At 43.7% G+C, this 15,864-nt stretch overlaps 1 protein-coding gene across 1 annotated transcript in view; it reads left to right on the top strand.

Moving 5' to 3' along the window:
* The first annotated feature begins 868 nt into the window (after positions 1-868).
* The window catches only part of LOC121348867 (c-Maf inducing protein), a 131,592-nt gene continuing 116,596 nt past the window's right edge, over positions 869-15,864 (top strand). The window contains exon 1 of the mRNA XM_041458833.1: positions 869-1,876. Within this exon, the coding sequence (XP_041314767.1) occupies positions 1,580-1,876 (297 nt within the window). The 5' untranslated portion in view covers positions 869-1,579. The remainder of the gene's footprint in view (positions 1,877-15,864) is intronic.

The following is a 15,864-nucleotide window of genomic DNA, read 5'->3' as shown; positions in this document are numbered from 1 at the left end:
TTTTTTCAATGCCTTCTTTTTTTTTTTTTTTTATAAAGGATTGTGCTGCTTCGCCGACGATCAGAGGGCACTCCACACCCTGCTCAGCACCGTGTGAGAAGGTGCTGCTCTCCCCGGGCTTCCAAGGGCTGGTGCACTGGGGAGCGCAGCCGTTCCCCGTTTCCCCACAGAGCCAGAGGACAGGGAATATCACTGCTGAAGTGCCAGCAGCCTGGCACGGGCTTCCTTGGCCATTCTCTGCAGGGGTTGTACAAGAGCTTAACGCTGGAGTGAGGATGCTCAAAACTCGCCCTGCGATGATTTGTCACCCTCAGGGAGAGGTGGTCACAACCCCCGCGCCCTGCCGGGCTCCTGCGGGCGCGGGGGCTGCGGGAAGGGGACACCGACCGCACGGAGTCTCCCCCTTCCCGCAGCTTCCACCCGGGGCTTCCCCTCATGGTGGAGGGGCCTGGCGGTGCCCGCACACCTCCAGCCCTGCCCAGCCTCGCGTCCCGATGAGCCGCGCTAGGCGAGGTTCAGGTTGGACGTAAGGAGGGATTTCTTCACGAAAAGGGTGACTAGACATCGGAACGGGCTGCCCAGGGAGGTGCTGGAATCACCGTCCCTGGAGGTGTTTAAGGAAAAGACAGGACACGGCACTCGGTGCCGCGGTCTGGCTGACGAGGCGGCGTTCGGTCACAGGTCGGACCCGATGATCTCAGAGGTCTTTTCCAGCCCGAACGATCCCGCGGCTCCGTGAGGGGCGCGGCGCTTCCCGCGCACCTCCCGCGGCCGCCGCTGCCCGGAGCGGCTCCGCTGCCATTGACGTCAGGCAGGGCGGCACGTGACGGCGGCGGGGCCAATCGCGGCGCGCGGAGCCGCTCCGGCAGAGGGGCTGTGTCGGCAGCGCCCGCCGCTCCCGCCGCCTCCTCCTCCTCCTCCTGCCGCGGCGGCGGCGGCGGCGGCGCGCGTGGGGACCCGCACACACAGACACGCACACACAGAGGCAGGCACGCTCGCACACACACTCACACCCGCTCCCACGGGCGCGGCGCCGCACCCACATACATACATACATACATGCACGCGCGCCGCCGCACGCTCCCGCGCACACGCCCCGGGGGGAAGGAAGGAGCCGCTGCCGGACGCCCCGCAGCCCCCGTCGCCACCGGCGCCGCCGTCAGGAGCCCCCCGCGCCGCCACCACCGCCGGCTTTTGTCCGCCGCCCCCGCGGGAGCCGACCCTCCGCTCGGCCGGCGCCCGCCCGGCAGCATGGACGCAGCGCTGTGACCCGCCGGGGGCGGATTGGGAAGTTTGAATAAGGATTTTATCGCTTCCCTTTCCCCCTTCTCCCCTCGGTGCGGCTCAGCCCCTACCCCCATCTTCCCCGACAGGTTTTGTTGTTTTGTTTTTCTTTTTTCTTCAGCGTGCAATTTTTATTAATTTTTTTAATCTGCCGCGTGGGGTTGGATTTTTTTTTTTTGGTTATAGTTTTTATTTTGAATTTTATCTTCTTTGGTTGTACCCGTCTCTACCCGCCGTAGAGACCGGTCCCCGCGGGCGGCCGAGCGCCACCCCCGACCCGGCCCGCGGGGCTGCCATGGATCGCACCGGCGGCTCCGGCGGGGGCAGCGACCGCAGGCAGCCCGAGGAGAGCAAGCCGCTGCTGGGCGAGATGTCCGCTCCCGAGGGGAATAAAATGGGTGCCGCGCCGTGCCGGAGAGCCCTGCTCCACTGCAACGGCATGAGGTACAAGCTGCTGCAGGAGGGGGACATCCAGGTGTGTGTCATCCGGCACCCCCGGACGTTTCTCAGCAAGATCCTCACCTCCAAGTTCCTGCGGCGGTGGGAGCCGCACCACTTGACCCTGGCGGACAACAGCGTCGCCTCGGCCACGGTAAGAGCCCGCCCGGGTCCCGCGGAGCGGCCGCGGGGCATCGGCGGTGCGCGGGGCCGGGGGATGCCCGCGCCCGCTGGCCCTGGCTGGAACCCCCGGGGCCGCCGGTGGGCGAGGGGGGATCGGCTCCACTGGGTTCCGAAATGCCGGCGAAATCCTGAAAGGATTTTTTTTTTTTTCCTTGTTCGTAATCCTATGGATATTTATTTTTGCAGTTTCGGCGTTGGGTTTTTTTTTTTGTTATTATTTTCCGAGGCAAGGCTACTATTGCTGTTATTATTGTTGTTGAATATTTTTCCTTTATTAAAAAAAGCAAAAATTCCCTCTCAACATGACCCGACATACAGTCACCATACCGAGCCCTTTGTATCCGAAACCAAAGTCGGCAGATACCTGCTGGCACCTTGGCCAAGTTGGAGGTGAGGGAGGTGGAGGATGCTTTTAATTCGAGAGGAAAGGCTCGGGTTGTGCGCGGACTTTGCCGTGGTTCAGGCCTGCTCTGGGGGCTCTGGTTTGGCGGTCACATAACCTGCCCGGATACAGGCAATGCGATTGGAAAATATGGAGATTCCTTCAGGGTTTTTCTTCCTGCTGGAAAATGATGCAAGAGAAAAAAAAAAAAAAAAGAGAGGTGGTGATATCAGCGTTACAGAAGATGTACTATAGACGGATGCAGTCTTGAAAAATGTGATTTATATTTTCATATCCAACTTAAAATGTAATGGCCAATATTATTTGAATATTTGTGGAGTATATAGAGTGATTACACAGATTTTCTCTAATAAGCAATTAAAAAATATATTTTACACTGATCTTTAGTCAGTCGGTACTTGGATCCTGTCTTTCTTTGATTTATATGTAAATGTCTCATTTTTCTCAATGGCTTCATTCTGGCCTTCCTATAGGACACTGATACGAGAGAGTGGATTGGCTTTTGTGTAGATTTCTGTTAATGGTGTATTTCAATGGATTTCATCCAGCCTGTGCTGTGCTCGGAGGTTGGGTTTTTTCACACCTTGGTACACAGACATAGTGTGTGTAAATGTCTGTTCTGCATCGTGCTCTGCTCTGAAATATTCAGAGCAGGTTTTCAGTGGGAGCTCCTTTAACCTTCAGGTAGGCCAGCTGCCTGTTCTCACAGAGCTCTTTTTTGTGCCACAATGACATCTCTGCTTGCTCTTTCCACTGGGCTCTCGAGGATGTTTCAAAGGGAATATTTTCTTTCTTTGATAGAACTACTGCTTAAAGGGAGAAGGAAGATTTGGTCGAGCGCTGTTGGAGAACGCTCCTGAAAGACACAAGCACGAGGAGTTTTTACAGTTCTTCATTTTGTTAAGATACCATCATTGTAGAGGGGGAGTTGAGTATTAGTGGAGATGAGGCATTTTCCTGGCAGTATCCATAGCTGATAATTTCCAAGCCGAGGAGGAGGATATGGGTAGAGAGAGGCATGATCACACTTCAGATGTTGTTCCCTGCAATGTGGCAATACCAGGCATGAAGTTGTATTTTTACAGGACACGTCAAACTCTGCTCGCTGGCAAAGCTGTCACCGGAGAAACCATCTCTGAAAAGATTTCTGAAGTCCTATGGGGCTGTGCTTTAATTAATGTTGAGGTGTTCTCATTCCTAATTATTTTATGTGTATAAATAGCAAGAAGATACTGAAGCATTGTGCGTAGCATTGCAGGCTCCATTTTGTTGAGCAGTGCTCTTCGTGCTTGGTCCTGTGCCTTACCATTTTTTCCCAGTGCTAGCTCACCCTACAAATATGGTTGATCACAGAAATACCTGTGCTTTGTTGTTTCAAGTAGTGTCTTTGGTTTCCAGGGGGTAATTAGGGCACAAGGATAAGATCTGCATTCACTTGTTGCCTGACTCTGTGGGGAGGTTTAGCAGGTATCTTTCAGACGTTGGTTCTGTGATACCTACATTTTAGTCTTTTTCATTTTGAGCTGGAAATATGTGATTTAAGCAAAATCCCTGGTAGTTTGACCCCCACCCCCTACAGAAGTGGGGTACAGGCACAGTGCCAAAACCTCCTCAAACTGGAGGTAGATATTTGAATGCAACTAATTTGGTTTTCAGGAGTTACAGAAAAATATCCATTCTGCCCATTGCAAGTGACCGGTGGGAGCACTCAACAGCTTTGATAACAAGGTCATTTTTACACATGGGGCTTTCGACAGGCAGGATGCTTTATGAGCAGCCAGTAATTAACCTTCACATCATCCCTTTGCAAATCCTCTGGCATGACGAGTTTTACTGCATTTTATATAACATGAATAAAATTGAACAGGAAAATAACATCACTTTGTTTTGCATTTGAAAGCACAAGTTGTAATGACAGCTAAATCCAGATCTGGCAAATTACGTCCCTGAGTACAGAGGATAAGTTATTTGTTGATTCTAGGCACTTTATATCCTTTTTATTGTCACTTGAGACACACATTAGAATTAAATTCTTCTCCCCACAAGCTCTTACTTGTCAGTCCCTGGGCTGCAATATAGAAGTTAGCATTAGTTTGTGTATGGATTATTCATCTATAGTTTATTCCATGAATAGACATGGTATGTGCCCACATATATAAGTCTGAATAATGAGACTCAACCTGCTTTTTTTTGAGATATAACTACTTTTGTTTATTTAGGCAGCTACAGTTTTTGTGCTGACAAGATAGTTTTTGGTAGCAGAAGTGCTATGCAAGAATGGAATGGAGCAACTGTTAGGCCATCTTATTTTAGCAAAATTTAGGGAGGAAAAAAATAATGTTCTCTATGAAGTGCATTTTTTGACATGATGACAAGTGACTGTTGCAATTAAAATAAGTCCATATTAATAAAATAATAATAATAATAAGTGTATTCTGAACTGGCATATGCACCCAGTTAACAAATGCAGAAAGGTATTTATTTGTGGGCAGTCCCATAACTGTAGGTGTTAGGACTTCATCTGATTTGTGTGTGTTTCCACTGTTTGTGTCATGTTCTTATTTCTCAAAGAATTGCTTAAATATAGCACAGTGTCACTGTAACAGTTTCACTCGCATCATGTCCAGGGTTTCATTCTGGTTAAGGGTTTTTTGGAGAAAGTGAATACAGGTCTGTAGCTTTTTTTCTGTTTTGTTTTGTTACTGTAAATGCTAAAGTCCCAGTAGGAAATTTTGACGCTTAAAAACTTTGTTTGTCAGACAGCAGCTTGCCTGGGGATGAATTTGACTTTCTCCCCCATGGGAGGAATAATGTTTATTTTATAAACACCTACCAAACTCAAATGTAGCATCCTTACTAATTTTTTTTTTTCACCAGTGAGATCTGTCCTTGCACAGCTTGAGGGGCAGTGATAGTAAAAACAAATACAGAAACAAAGTGAAATGTAATATTTCTTACTTGTTTTTCTTTCTTTTTTTTTTTTTTTGGGAGGGGCAGGGTGGGGTTAGGAAGTAACCCTTTCTTCAGGTGAAATGTAACATTTGATTTTCAGTAGTTTAAACATAGGTGTCATGACTGTTCTGTGTCTTTCATATCCTTCTGCGTTGTCTCTTTCACGTCTCTTTCATTTCTCTTTCATTCTTTCTCTTGCACGAGTGGGGAGTAGATGTTGAGGACTCTTTCATATCCTTCTGTGTTGTCTCTTTCACGTCTCTCATTTCTCTTTCATTCTTTCTCTTGCACCAGTGGGGAGTAGATGTTGAGGACAGTGAGTTTTAAAGTCCTGGGTTGCAGGGAAGACTTGTGATACATATGTATGTGCAGCAGACAAGGAAAGAATAAATAAGTGATTCATTGTCCCTGCCTAGGGATGACCTCTCTAATTCCCATCTGGGAAGATAAGGCTTTATTGAAGCCATGGAGTTACTCATTAATATCCCTCAAGGAGGTGGAAACTTTGGCTTTTCATGCCCATTTCACATTTCTCAGTTTTTCCTTGGCAGGTGGGTTGGCTGTAATGTAAATGTTTTGTTCAAAGCTGGTGGCAATCCTGAAAAGACTTGAGTTTCTTTTAAACGTTTTGCTGTACAGACGTGATGTGTGAGGACAATAGTTTATTGACAGGCTGGCTAATCGTAAATGCATTTGAAGCAAGAATGTCAGTGGATTAGGGAACTGCATTTGTGTTTTCTTCTAGAGACAAGAACCTACCCAGTTAATATTAAATGAGGCAGGGCAGGATGATCTGTTTCAAACAGGAGAAGTGGAGTAGAAAATAGTCTTCTAATTGTTTTTTAAAATTCAACAATTTGCTACTGCGTGTGTTTCAGCATGCTATTACATGTCTTTCCTTCCTTATTTTGGTAAAGATAGAGCAAAAATTCCTACCAAGCTGGACTCATTGTTTACTTTAGCACAGATTCCCATTAGTTAGAAAAACACACTTTTAAAAATTAAATTTCCCTTTAAAAACAATTAGCTCAAGTGGGAAGTATTATGCAGAGCTCAAAAGTTTCAAAACAATCTCACAAGAAGAATTTTTTAAAGCTTTCCTGAAAAAGGAATATTGTAGTATTATCCAGATTGCAAGTAGAATTAATATGAATTTATAATAATAATGATAAACAGTTCAGTAAACCAAGTGCATCTTTAAGTCCTGTACTGTTGATGAGGCTCTGCAAATGTGACTTCAAACTAGATTGGTGTGTCTGCCATCTTTACATGTAGAAATAACAAGTATAAATAACAAAGCAATTTTAGATAATTTTTTATTTGTTGTAATAATGGAAGGATAAATTATTATTTATATTTAATATTTTTCATGGTTTTCCTGTTGCAGATGATGGCTTTCATTTGATGAGAAGTGGTACCTGTAGGTTTTGGGTGTACATATTTGCTTGTTCTGGGTTGCTGCTGTCTCCCAGGTATTTGGCTCAGGTGCATCAGAAAGAGCACTGAGTGTCATAATTTGCATAAAAGCCGTGACAATTTAGAATTCTCTGCAAATTGAGAACGAATTGCTCCATGTTATCTGTACTGATGAAATTGAGATTCTCTTTCACAAGTGAAAGCAGGCATGCGCCTACATTAACAACCCCTAAATTTTTCTGAAGACCGGTGATTTAATGGAATATTGCCTTGCTGTGACAAACTTATTTTATTGCTATATTAGTTAGTAGTTCAACATAAGAAAACCTAAAACGATATTTCTTTAAAGTTGTTTAATGCCTATCAAACATACCTTTGCATATATAGTTCCTGCAGTGGTTAAAAAGCATATTTATAAGTCAGTAGTGTTAAGGTATGTGTTTATATGTCACAGAGCATATATAAAATATGAAAACAGAAGCTATATTCATTGACAGAGTGAGAGCTCTCAAGGCCATTAGTGTTAGCACCCAGCCAGCAAATTTTACATGTTCAGGAACATAAATAAAAAGGATACTCAGAAATACTTGTGCCTCATTTTTCGTTTTGGCTGGGGAGTAAGGATGTGGTGCTAGTAACTGTGTGGTGGTAATAGTCCCCATGGGAGAGACTGTAAATTGCCTCTGGTCCTCGCTGGGACCTGATCCTGCATCAAAGCAGGGCCTGGAAGAGCTCAGCATCCCTCACAGGGCTGGGCCTTTGTGGAGCTCTGAATAATACTTTATATTTTTTTGGTAGTGGAACATTATAACTATGATTATAGTAGTGATGGGAAGAATCTGATAGATCCTCCAAGGTGGGGTGAAGTCCTTCTAGGAAAGGATGTGCTGCCCAGAGGAGCTGTGGCTGCCCCATCCCAAGGCCAGGTTGGACAGGGCTCGGAGCAACCTGGACAAGTGGAAGGTGTCCCTGCCCATGGCAGGGCATGGAATCCTTAAAGGATTCTTAAATGTCACTTCCAACCCAAACCACTTCATGTTTCTGTGAAACTCAACAAGAATATTTGGTTTTTCAGAGGTGAGAGGCTACACTGAGAGTCCCATCTGCATCAATGTTCCAGTGTGAAAGGTTGGGTTTGCTTTGTTAAGCAGCCGTGGGAGAACAGAGCTGAAGCCTTGATCTCAGCAAAATCATTCACAGAACTGTGTGCACTGAGGAGCCTTTTTGGAGGAAAAAGCTGGTAGGTTTAGTACATAGAAAAAAGTGATTTTTTGGAACTGTTCAATTTATTGCGTATAATTTGTTGGTACTTTTGAAATTCCTAGGTAACAGATGAGTTTAACATGATACAATTTCTTTCTATGTTAATAAGTATGGCTAACCTAATAGGGTTTTAGTCATCTCCTCATATAGGATTTATGAGAAAAGAGACCTACCTCAAATAGTTCAAGCCTTTTGGAGTCTTTAGAAGTAATTAGATTGTGGGTTGCATGGGTAGATTGTGGCTTGTTTATTGGTGTTTTGAGCAGTGCTAGTTACATCAGTTTTGTTCTGTGTGTTCATAGATAACATAGTGCTCGATTCCACAAACAGCCAGGTGTTGGAAGATGATTGATACTTCAGCATGTATAATCCATTCAGAGAGCCTGTGCATGTATGTGCACTCAATAAAATAACTTTTTTTTGCGCCGTCTGCCGATGCAGTGTCATTGGCAGCAGTGCTGGCTGAGTCAGCCCTGGCCTGTGCCATTCATTTCTGCATCTGTGCCATACCCTGTCAATCCATCTTTTGTAAGTGCTTAACAGTTTGCAGGGTCAGGTTGAGAAAAATCTTTGTGAGCTGGCTGGGGAGCACTCTCTCTGTTTGAACCTTTTGCAGGTTTGTTGTCTGTCTTTTCACTGGATCAGGGAGGTGATGTGTTTCAGTGCTTAGTCCGCCAGACTGTTGAGGAAGAAGAGAGCGGGAAACATGGTAGGCTGGAATTTGTGCCAAAAAAAATGTATTATTAAATCATTACGTAAAATTTTCCTGTTTTGCACAATATTTAAGAATGCAGGGACAACACCAGGAAAGGGAAAAGACAATTGAAAAGCATACATTATAACTGATCACGTCAGTGGTGAATGAAGTTTTAGCTCTTGTGGTTGTGGAGGAAAACATGAAGTCAGAACCAGATGCTAAGTTAAAAGGCCTTTACTTCATAGGCTTAAAAGTCAGGAGCATTTAACAATACTTTCTAGGTTTTGGAAGAGGGGGACTCATGTTCCAGGATTCGTGGACATTGTTGCTACCAGTGCTGCCATTTCCAGTACTTCAAGTGATTTGTTGACTTTGCCCCTTGGCTGTCCCATGACTGATGGGACAGGGCCAGTAGAGTGGGAAATACAAGCAGGTAACCTGCCAGGCACACACTGTGGTGTCCAGGGCATGAGGCTATGGTGAAGGCCATGTTCTTCTACTTTAATCTGAGTTTTTAGTAACCTTTTAAATAATATTAAGTATTTTTCCTTTTTTGAGCAACTTAATAAAAAGGCGTATGTTTTTTCTGGATTAGAGCGTTTCTGCTAGATGTGTGCCATTACTAACTGAGCTTAAGAAACTCGTCAAGTTGCAATTACTTAAATCTGAACTGGAAGTACACTCAGTCACGTACATTCTTGGTCTCGCTCTGCTGAAATCAGGAGGGTAATTTGAGGAGAGGGATTACCATTCATTGCCTGGAACGTGAATGGCAGGATGTGCTGTTCAGAAAGCCAGGAAGGTTCAGGAGGGATCACCGTGCAGCTCGCTCTTGGCTGCTGGCTGGGGGCATGGCTGGCTCTCCTCTTAGCCTTGTCCAGCTCTCAGAGCCCCATTTTCTCCCTCTGCTTGGCAGATCTCAAGGTGCTGAGTGACCTGCAGTGGCGGGAATGTCTCTTCCATGAGTGAGAGGGTTGCTGGAAAATTCCCTGTTATTCCTGGTTAGAACTGGTGTAGAAGCTGTTTCTCTGTCACCCATTTTATGCCAACACTGTCCTGGTGGAAAGTGAGTTTGTGACATTGATCTATGGGGAAAACCTCACTCAGAATCCTCCAACCATCACTGCTGCTCTGTGGGACATGTGCAAGCTGTCCTGTCTCCCTTCCTCAGACAATAGAGTTTTAATAAGAAAAAAATGCTGCTTGCTTCAAGTAGCTCTCTTTTCCCCCATTTGGTCTCAAAGTTTGCTGAAATGCTGCTGTGGTATGTGGTTGTGGCTGGAGTTTGCAGAAGGGTGGATCCTCTACAGAGGGAGCTGCTCCCAATTCCTTGAAGGTGTAGGAGATGGTGCTGCTGCTTCTGCTGTTACCTTGATATTTGCACCTGTGGCCATTTTCACTTCTGAGGCTGTGGCAAAGTGAGAGGTTTAAAATGGAGTAAGGCTCTTCTGTCTCCTCTCCCATGTCTGCTCAGAATATCAGCTTGTTTCAGGGGTAAGAGTTCTTGCACTATTCAAAGTATGCTGCAGCTTCCCTGAAGTTCTTGTTCCTGTGACTGTGGGATTGTATGATTTTCTCACTGGATGAAAAATTTAAAAGGAATAATTGCTTTCATTGATTAAAAGAATAATTATCAGAACTTGAGAAAAGATGACTAAAAACTGGTTATCTAATGCTTCTTAAACTCCAGATCACTAATTTATTGATATTAAGAATGGAAATGTTGAATGCTTGGCTCTGTCACTAAAGAACTTTTCTTTCTTGGATTTCTAGTGCTTAAAGAAGGGCTAAATGAAATGTTTTTCTCCTTCTGAAAAATTTAAATCTCAAACCTTATTAGCACACAGAAATGGATTTAGGTTTTGTAAGATTTTGTTTTCAAAGATGCCACATGTAGTACAGTAGGTGTTGCCTTAGAAGAAAGTTGAGATGAAGCTAAATCAGAGGGTTTTTTTGATAATACATAATTGTATTCCCAAATACAATTCTTTTACATTTGTATTTTGCATACTGTTTTTCTTAGACCTAAAGAGAAACTGTGTTAGCAGATGAGACTCAGAAATAGTATTTTTTTCTTAGAAATAAATTCTACATCTTTTGAAGTGTGTGAATGTCCATGCATATTTTATGGATGAGATTTCTGATGATGTAAACCCAAAGGTAAGACAAGAATTGTGAAAACAAAAAAGTGGCCTAATTTTTTATTTATGTATGGACAATTAACAACAACTAAGCAACATTAGGTAATTGCATTTGCTGTGAGACAGTTCTGACAATTTTTAGAAGAGCCCCCTTTTTCCCCCTAAATTTCCTGAAGATACCCCATGGTGTGTTCCCAGTACATTTCAAAATACTGAGCAGGTATTTCTCAGTGATGAAGCTGTGATATTGATTTTTTTGTTTCTTCACAGTGTTTTGGCTATTTGTTTATAAGTGTTTGGGATGGGCAGGTGCCTCTTACCATGGCTGGTTCCTGCTGTAGTGGGATTCTGTTATACCACAGAATTTCTTGTTTGCTACTGTAATAAAACTAGTGAGTGTTGTGAGCTGGGTGTTTTTGCTGTCTGGAATAAAACTGAATGACTTTGTTATCCATTTCCAGGGATGGGCATTATTAACAGTAAAGTAGAGACTGCTTTAAAAAAAAAAGATTTTGAAACTTGCCAACTGAACTCCAGCTTTTTAATCAAAATACTAAGGGTGTGTGGGTTTTTTCCATAAATATGAATGTCTGTTTGACCTGTGGACAAAAAAGAAGAGGTATTATTTTTGGCCTTCAAAACAGGGAAAAAATGATTTTTGGATGACAGTATATCTTCATTCTAGTAATCCTTGGGTTCCAACCATCTCCAAGTGCTTTAGGGTCAGTATTTTCATATGTGGGGAAAACAAAGAGTCAGATAAATGTAGATCTGACGTGTTTGCCACTGTTGGTTCATGCTTAGTTTGCAGTTCCTTCTTAGCTGGTGTGTGCATCTGTTGTTCACTCTGGAGGCCCTAAGGTTGGACACCAAGGATCAGTAGTGCCTTCCCTAATGCTCCTGATAAATCACTGGTGGGAGCAGCAGAAATGATTTTCCTTTGCTTTGTCTGCTAGGCTGCATCTTCCCTCCTGATTTTGATGGCTATTAATTTTCTTAATGGTTGTAAATGTCATTAAAAATCAGTGGCAGCGTGGGAGAGTGACTGACAGCAGAACGTGGCCCAGAGTGTCGTGCTCTTCTTACTACCCTTCAATCTTCCTGCAAAGAAAATATCTGCCAGGGAGCCAGGTGCCAATCAGTTGGAGTCTCTGCTTTCTGCAGCGTGTGTGCTTTGTGTATTCTCCTAATAGTCACTTCTGACAGCCTACCACTTTGCTCTTGCTTCAGAGGCTGTTAAGACTGAATTCAGAAATAAAGAGTAAGTCAGGGAAACCTTGACTGCACTGAAATTTTCAGGATGAGAATGAGCTTGCAAAATTGTTAAAGAAGCAGGGTGTTGCGATTCCTTTTTGTGAAAAGATTGGCAGTTCTCTCTCCCTTCTCAAGCCTTGGATTTACTATACAGACTTCTTGATGGTGAGCTCATAAATTTATGAATCCCTTGAGAAGAATATGACTGCCGAGGCATCTTAAAACACCGTGTTTCTCTCTGGTACAATGTGAGCTGTAAGAAGGTAGGAAAGTGAAAGCAGAACTTTATGTGGACTCTTAAATAGAGGATCTATGGGAGATAATGCAGTTCTTCAGCTCTTTTTTCCTGGTGGCCATGCACTTGTTGTGGCTGGCAGCTCCCAGGGGTGGTGGCACAAGGAGAGGTTTCTGTGCCGTGGCTGGTGATGCCAGGCTGGAGGGCAGTGAGCAGGGCTGGGAGCGCGTGCCTGCCTGGCTCCACAACGCTCTGCTGATCGCTCTGGTGTTCTGTCATCTGAACAGTTTGCTCAGTAGCCTGGCTCTGAGAAAGAAGGTAGGAGGAGGGGAACGAAACTGTGAAAGGCCCAGTGGTTCTTGAAGAACGGCATTTACTTTTGCAGCAGAGATTTCCATCTCCTTCAATGGACTGTGTTGAATGAGATCTGTCTGTGTCCTTGCCTTGCTGCTCAGCAGTGACATGCCTGTAGTTTGGGTACCTGTTGATTCCTTGTGGAAGATTAATCATGTTCAGTGAAGCAGTTTTGTTCCTTATCCGCAGGAACGTAGAACAGAGAGGTTTATTTGGGTGTCTGGAGGAAGAGAAAACAACGTCATGTCACAGATGTCATTCAGTCATCGTTTAAACCAGGAGAAAATCTATGCAATTGCTGTAAACTTCTGCCTTTAGTAAATAGGTTATAGTGGCACAATTATTGAATTTGAAAAGGAGCTTCAGCTTATTCTTTCAGTGCAGGAACACTGGTAATTCTTCAGATATTCCATACTAAAGGAATAGCCACTCTCAGCTGTGTAATAAGGGCTTGAAGTAATATTCCCTGTCATGTTTGGTATGAAATGCAGCCCCTATATGGAAGGGAAGAGCACTGATGAAAGATATTATGCAAGTGCAATTTATGCAGCATTACTTTAGTTTTTCTTTCTGTTCTTTGTGTTTCTTTCAGATCCTCCAAGTTTTTTTTTTTTCTTGTTTGTTTTGGTGTTTTGGGGTTTTTTGTCAGTGCTGTTATGGTGACTTTTGAGGAAAGATTTTTAATTTTTAACTAAAAATTAACCTGACATCCATCCAGAGCCATGGAACAGGTTCATCCTCTCCCAGAGGAGCAAATGGTTGGAGTGGTGTCTTGGCACTGAAAATCCCATCTGCTTTGCAATCAAATAATGTGGACGTTGAAACAAGCATAAAACTTGTGTTGGCACAGAACTTTGTTTCTGAAGGTGAAAGTAGAGACACAGTCAACATGTCTTGTTCGACTGAAAACACATTTCCTAAGGTTGGGTAATTAATCTTTTGTGATTGCTGTGAATGAAACAGGAAATAAGGCTGGAAAAGCTTGAAATTAAATGAAATGTGCAGGACCGGACATGCACTTTGGTACTAAATATTGACATACCCCTTCCAGGTAACCATTTTGCCTTTGCAGCCCAGCATTTGCCCTGAAGACTGCAATGTCTTCTTTCTGTGGTGTTTATAGTGAAACATTTGTTGACACTGGGAGATGTTTCTAGTGGCTTCTTGACTAACACCAGTATATGCTTCTTTTGGTGCTGTGTCACTGCCTCCCTTGATATTAATCTCCTGATTTATTGTAAGTGATTTCAAATGTCCCTGGTTACTTGGGTTGACTAATGTACTTTAAATATGGTGAAATCATATAATCTGTTGTGGGAGTTGACCGTGGATCAGGCTGCTCCCTCGTGCAGATAGACAGCATGGGAAACTACCCAGCTCTTGGTGGTGCTTACCCAAAACCAGGAGCAGGTCCTCTGCTGCTCTGTGAAGTGGAGTGTAGGTTGGTCAGTTTTAAACCTGGGATGAGCTGGGATTGAGGCAGCACTAATTATCTGCATTATTTTGTATTGTGTGTTCATGGTGCTGCAGCGTAGCTTGAGTGGGATTGAAGGAGGGAGGGAGGGAAAGGAAGGACGTGATGGGAGGAAGGAATTAAAGCAGCTTCAGGGTAGGGATTGCCTGGATCTGTGTGCTCCAGCCGAAGAGGGAAGTCTGGGTCGGTGATTGCAGCGTGCTTATGACTGGAATGTTTTGACTCACCTCAAAGGGATGTTGTCCACAGTGCAGCTTCTTCACACGGGGCACTGCTGGCCCACAGTGTGTGAGGCCTGTGCCATTGTACCTTCCCTTTTGAGCACAGCAAAAAAATGGAGAGAATGTTTACGTTTGGTGGCTTATGTGTTTCCTAATGCCTCTTCATTTATCATACCCGCTTTAATTGAGATAAAGATGTGGTGCTGTGTAACATTATCTAGGTTTAACGTCAACGGTTCGGGAGGTTGTGTCTCTACTTGTTAGATTTTCTTAGCAGAAATAAGAGAACAAACTTACCCTGTGCATCTTCTTGCTTGTACAGTCTGTACCTGGAGATCTTCGGAGCGCTTCTGTCTTGAGACCTTTGTGTCTGATCTAAGGCTCTTGCTGTGCTCAGATTTCATGTTACCCTTTTTTTTTTATTTTGGAATTGTAAGAAAAACGTGTACAAACAATGCTCTGCTATTTCCAAACACTGTGAAGTTTCCCCCCTTTGCTTCCTGTTTTTGTAGCGTGTTTGTGAAAAGACCTTGTCTGCTTTGCACTGGAGTTAGGCTTAATGTGAATGCATTCTGCATCAGCTACCGTGTGTTCCAGCATGCAGGGACCCGAGCTGCTCTTCAGCAAGCGTCATTACTCTTTATTTATGGTAAGACTAGATTAAAAAAGACTGGTGCATGTAAAAGTGAAAGCAGAGGCAGTGTTAAATTGTGCAGTCATGAGCTTGTTATTTCCCTTCCCCCTAGTATGCAAGCCAGTTAGTAACCTAGTGATCTATACATGAGGCTTTAATTGGATATATGCCCAGAGTGCAGATTAATATGGAAAAGCTATAAAGGCATGGGTTCACAAACTTTATTTGACCACATGAGGACCGTCTGTGTGATCCCATGTGGAATGTGTGAGGGATTCTCAAAACAAAGAAATACCTCCATGTATTTGGGCAGATACGTGTGTAAGCCATGGGATACAGAGGTGATGTCTCTGCCTTAAAGTCAATAGACTGTTCATTAAATAGGACTTCTTCACCTTTAGGTGGAACTTAGGTGCATCTGTGGCCTCTGTGTTACTTAACTTCTTAAATTTTAGTTTTGATAATTGCTGGAGGTTTCTCTTTACAATTGGATATAATCTTGGCTGCCTCTGGAGATAAGGGGGGGTGTGAATCTCTCTGTAGTGAAATAAAAACAAGCAGATGTCTGACTGCAGCTGGCTAGAGATAAATCATTTCATATAAACTTGCCTGGAGAACATGATTTTACTCTTCTATAAACCTACACTCCAGAGAGAAGCGAGAACCCCCATTAGTCAATGACACCCTCCTGGCCTAAAATTCCAGTGTTTCTAGTTTGCAAATCACATGAAACATAGACTACTAGCTGTATTCAGCAAAGGCTTTCTCAATTTTGAAAACACTTGTAACACGGATTTTGTGTCTCTTCTGGGGATTTTTTATTTTTAATTAAAATTGCAGTATTCCTAAATGTGTAAAACCAGCCACATTCGTGTCCCTATGTTCTCCAAGCTAGTTTAATATTGGTAAAATCTC

Source organism: Pyrgilauda ruficollis, unplaced genomic scaffold, assembly GCF_017590135.1.
Source record: "Pyrgilauda ruficollis isolate IOZ18807 unplaced genomic scaffold, ASM1759013v1 scaffold13, whole genome shotgun sequence".
Lineage (NCBI taxonomy): Eukaryota > Metazoa > Chordata > Aves > Passeriformes > Passeridae > Pyrgilauda > Pyrgilauda ruficollis.
This window is presented reverse-complemented; position numbering and strand designations above follow the sequence as displayed.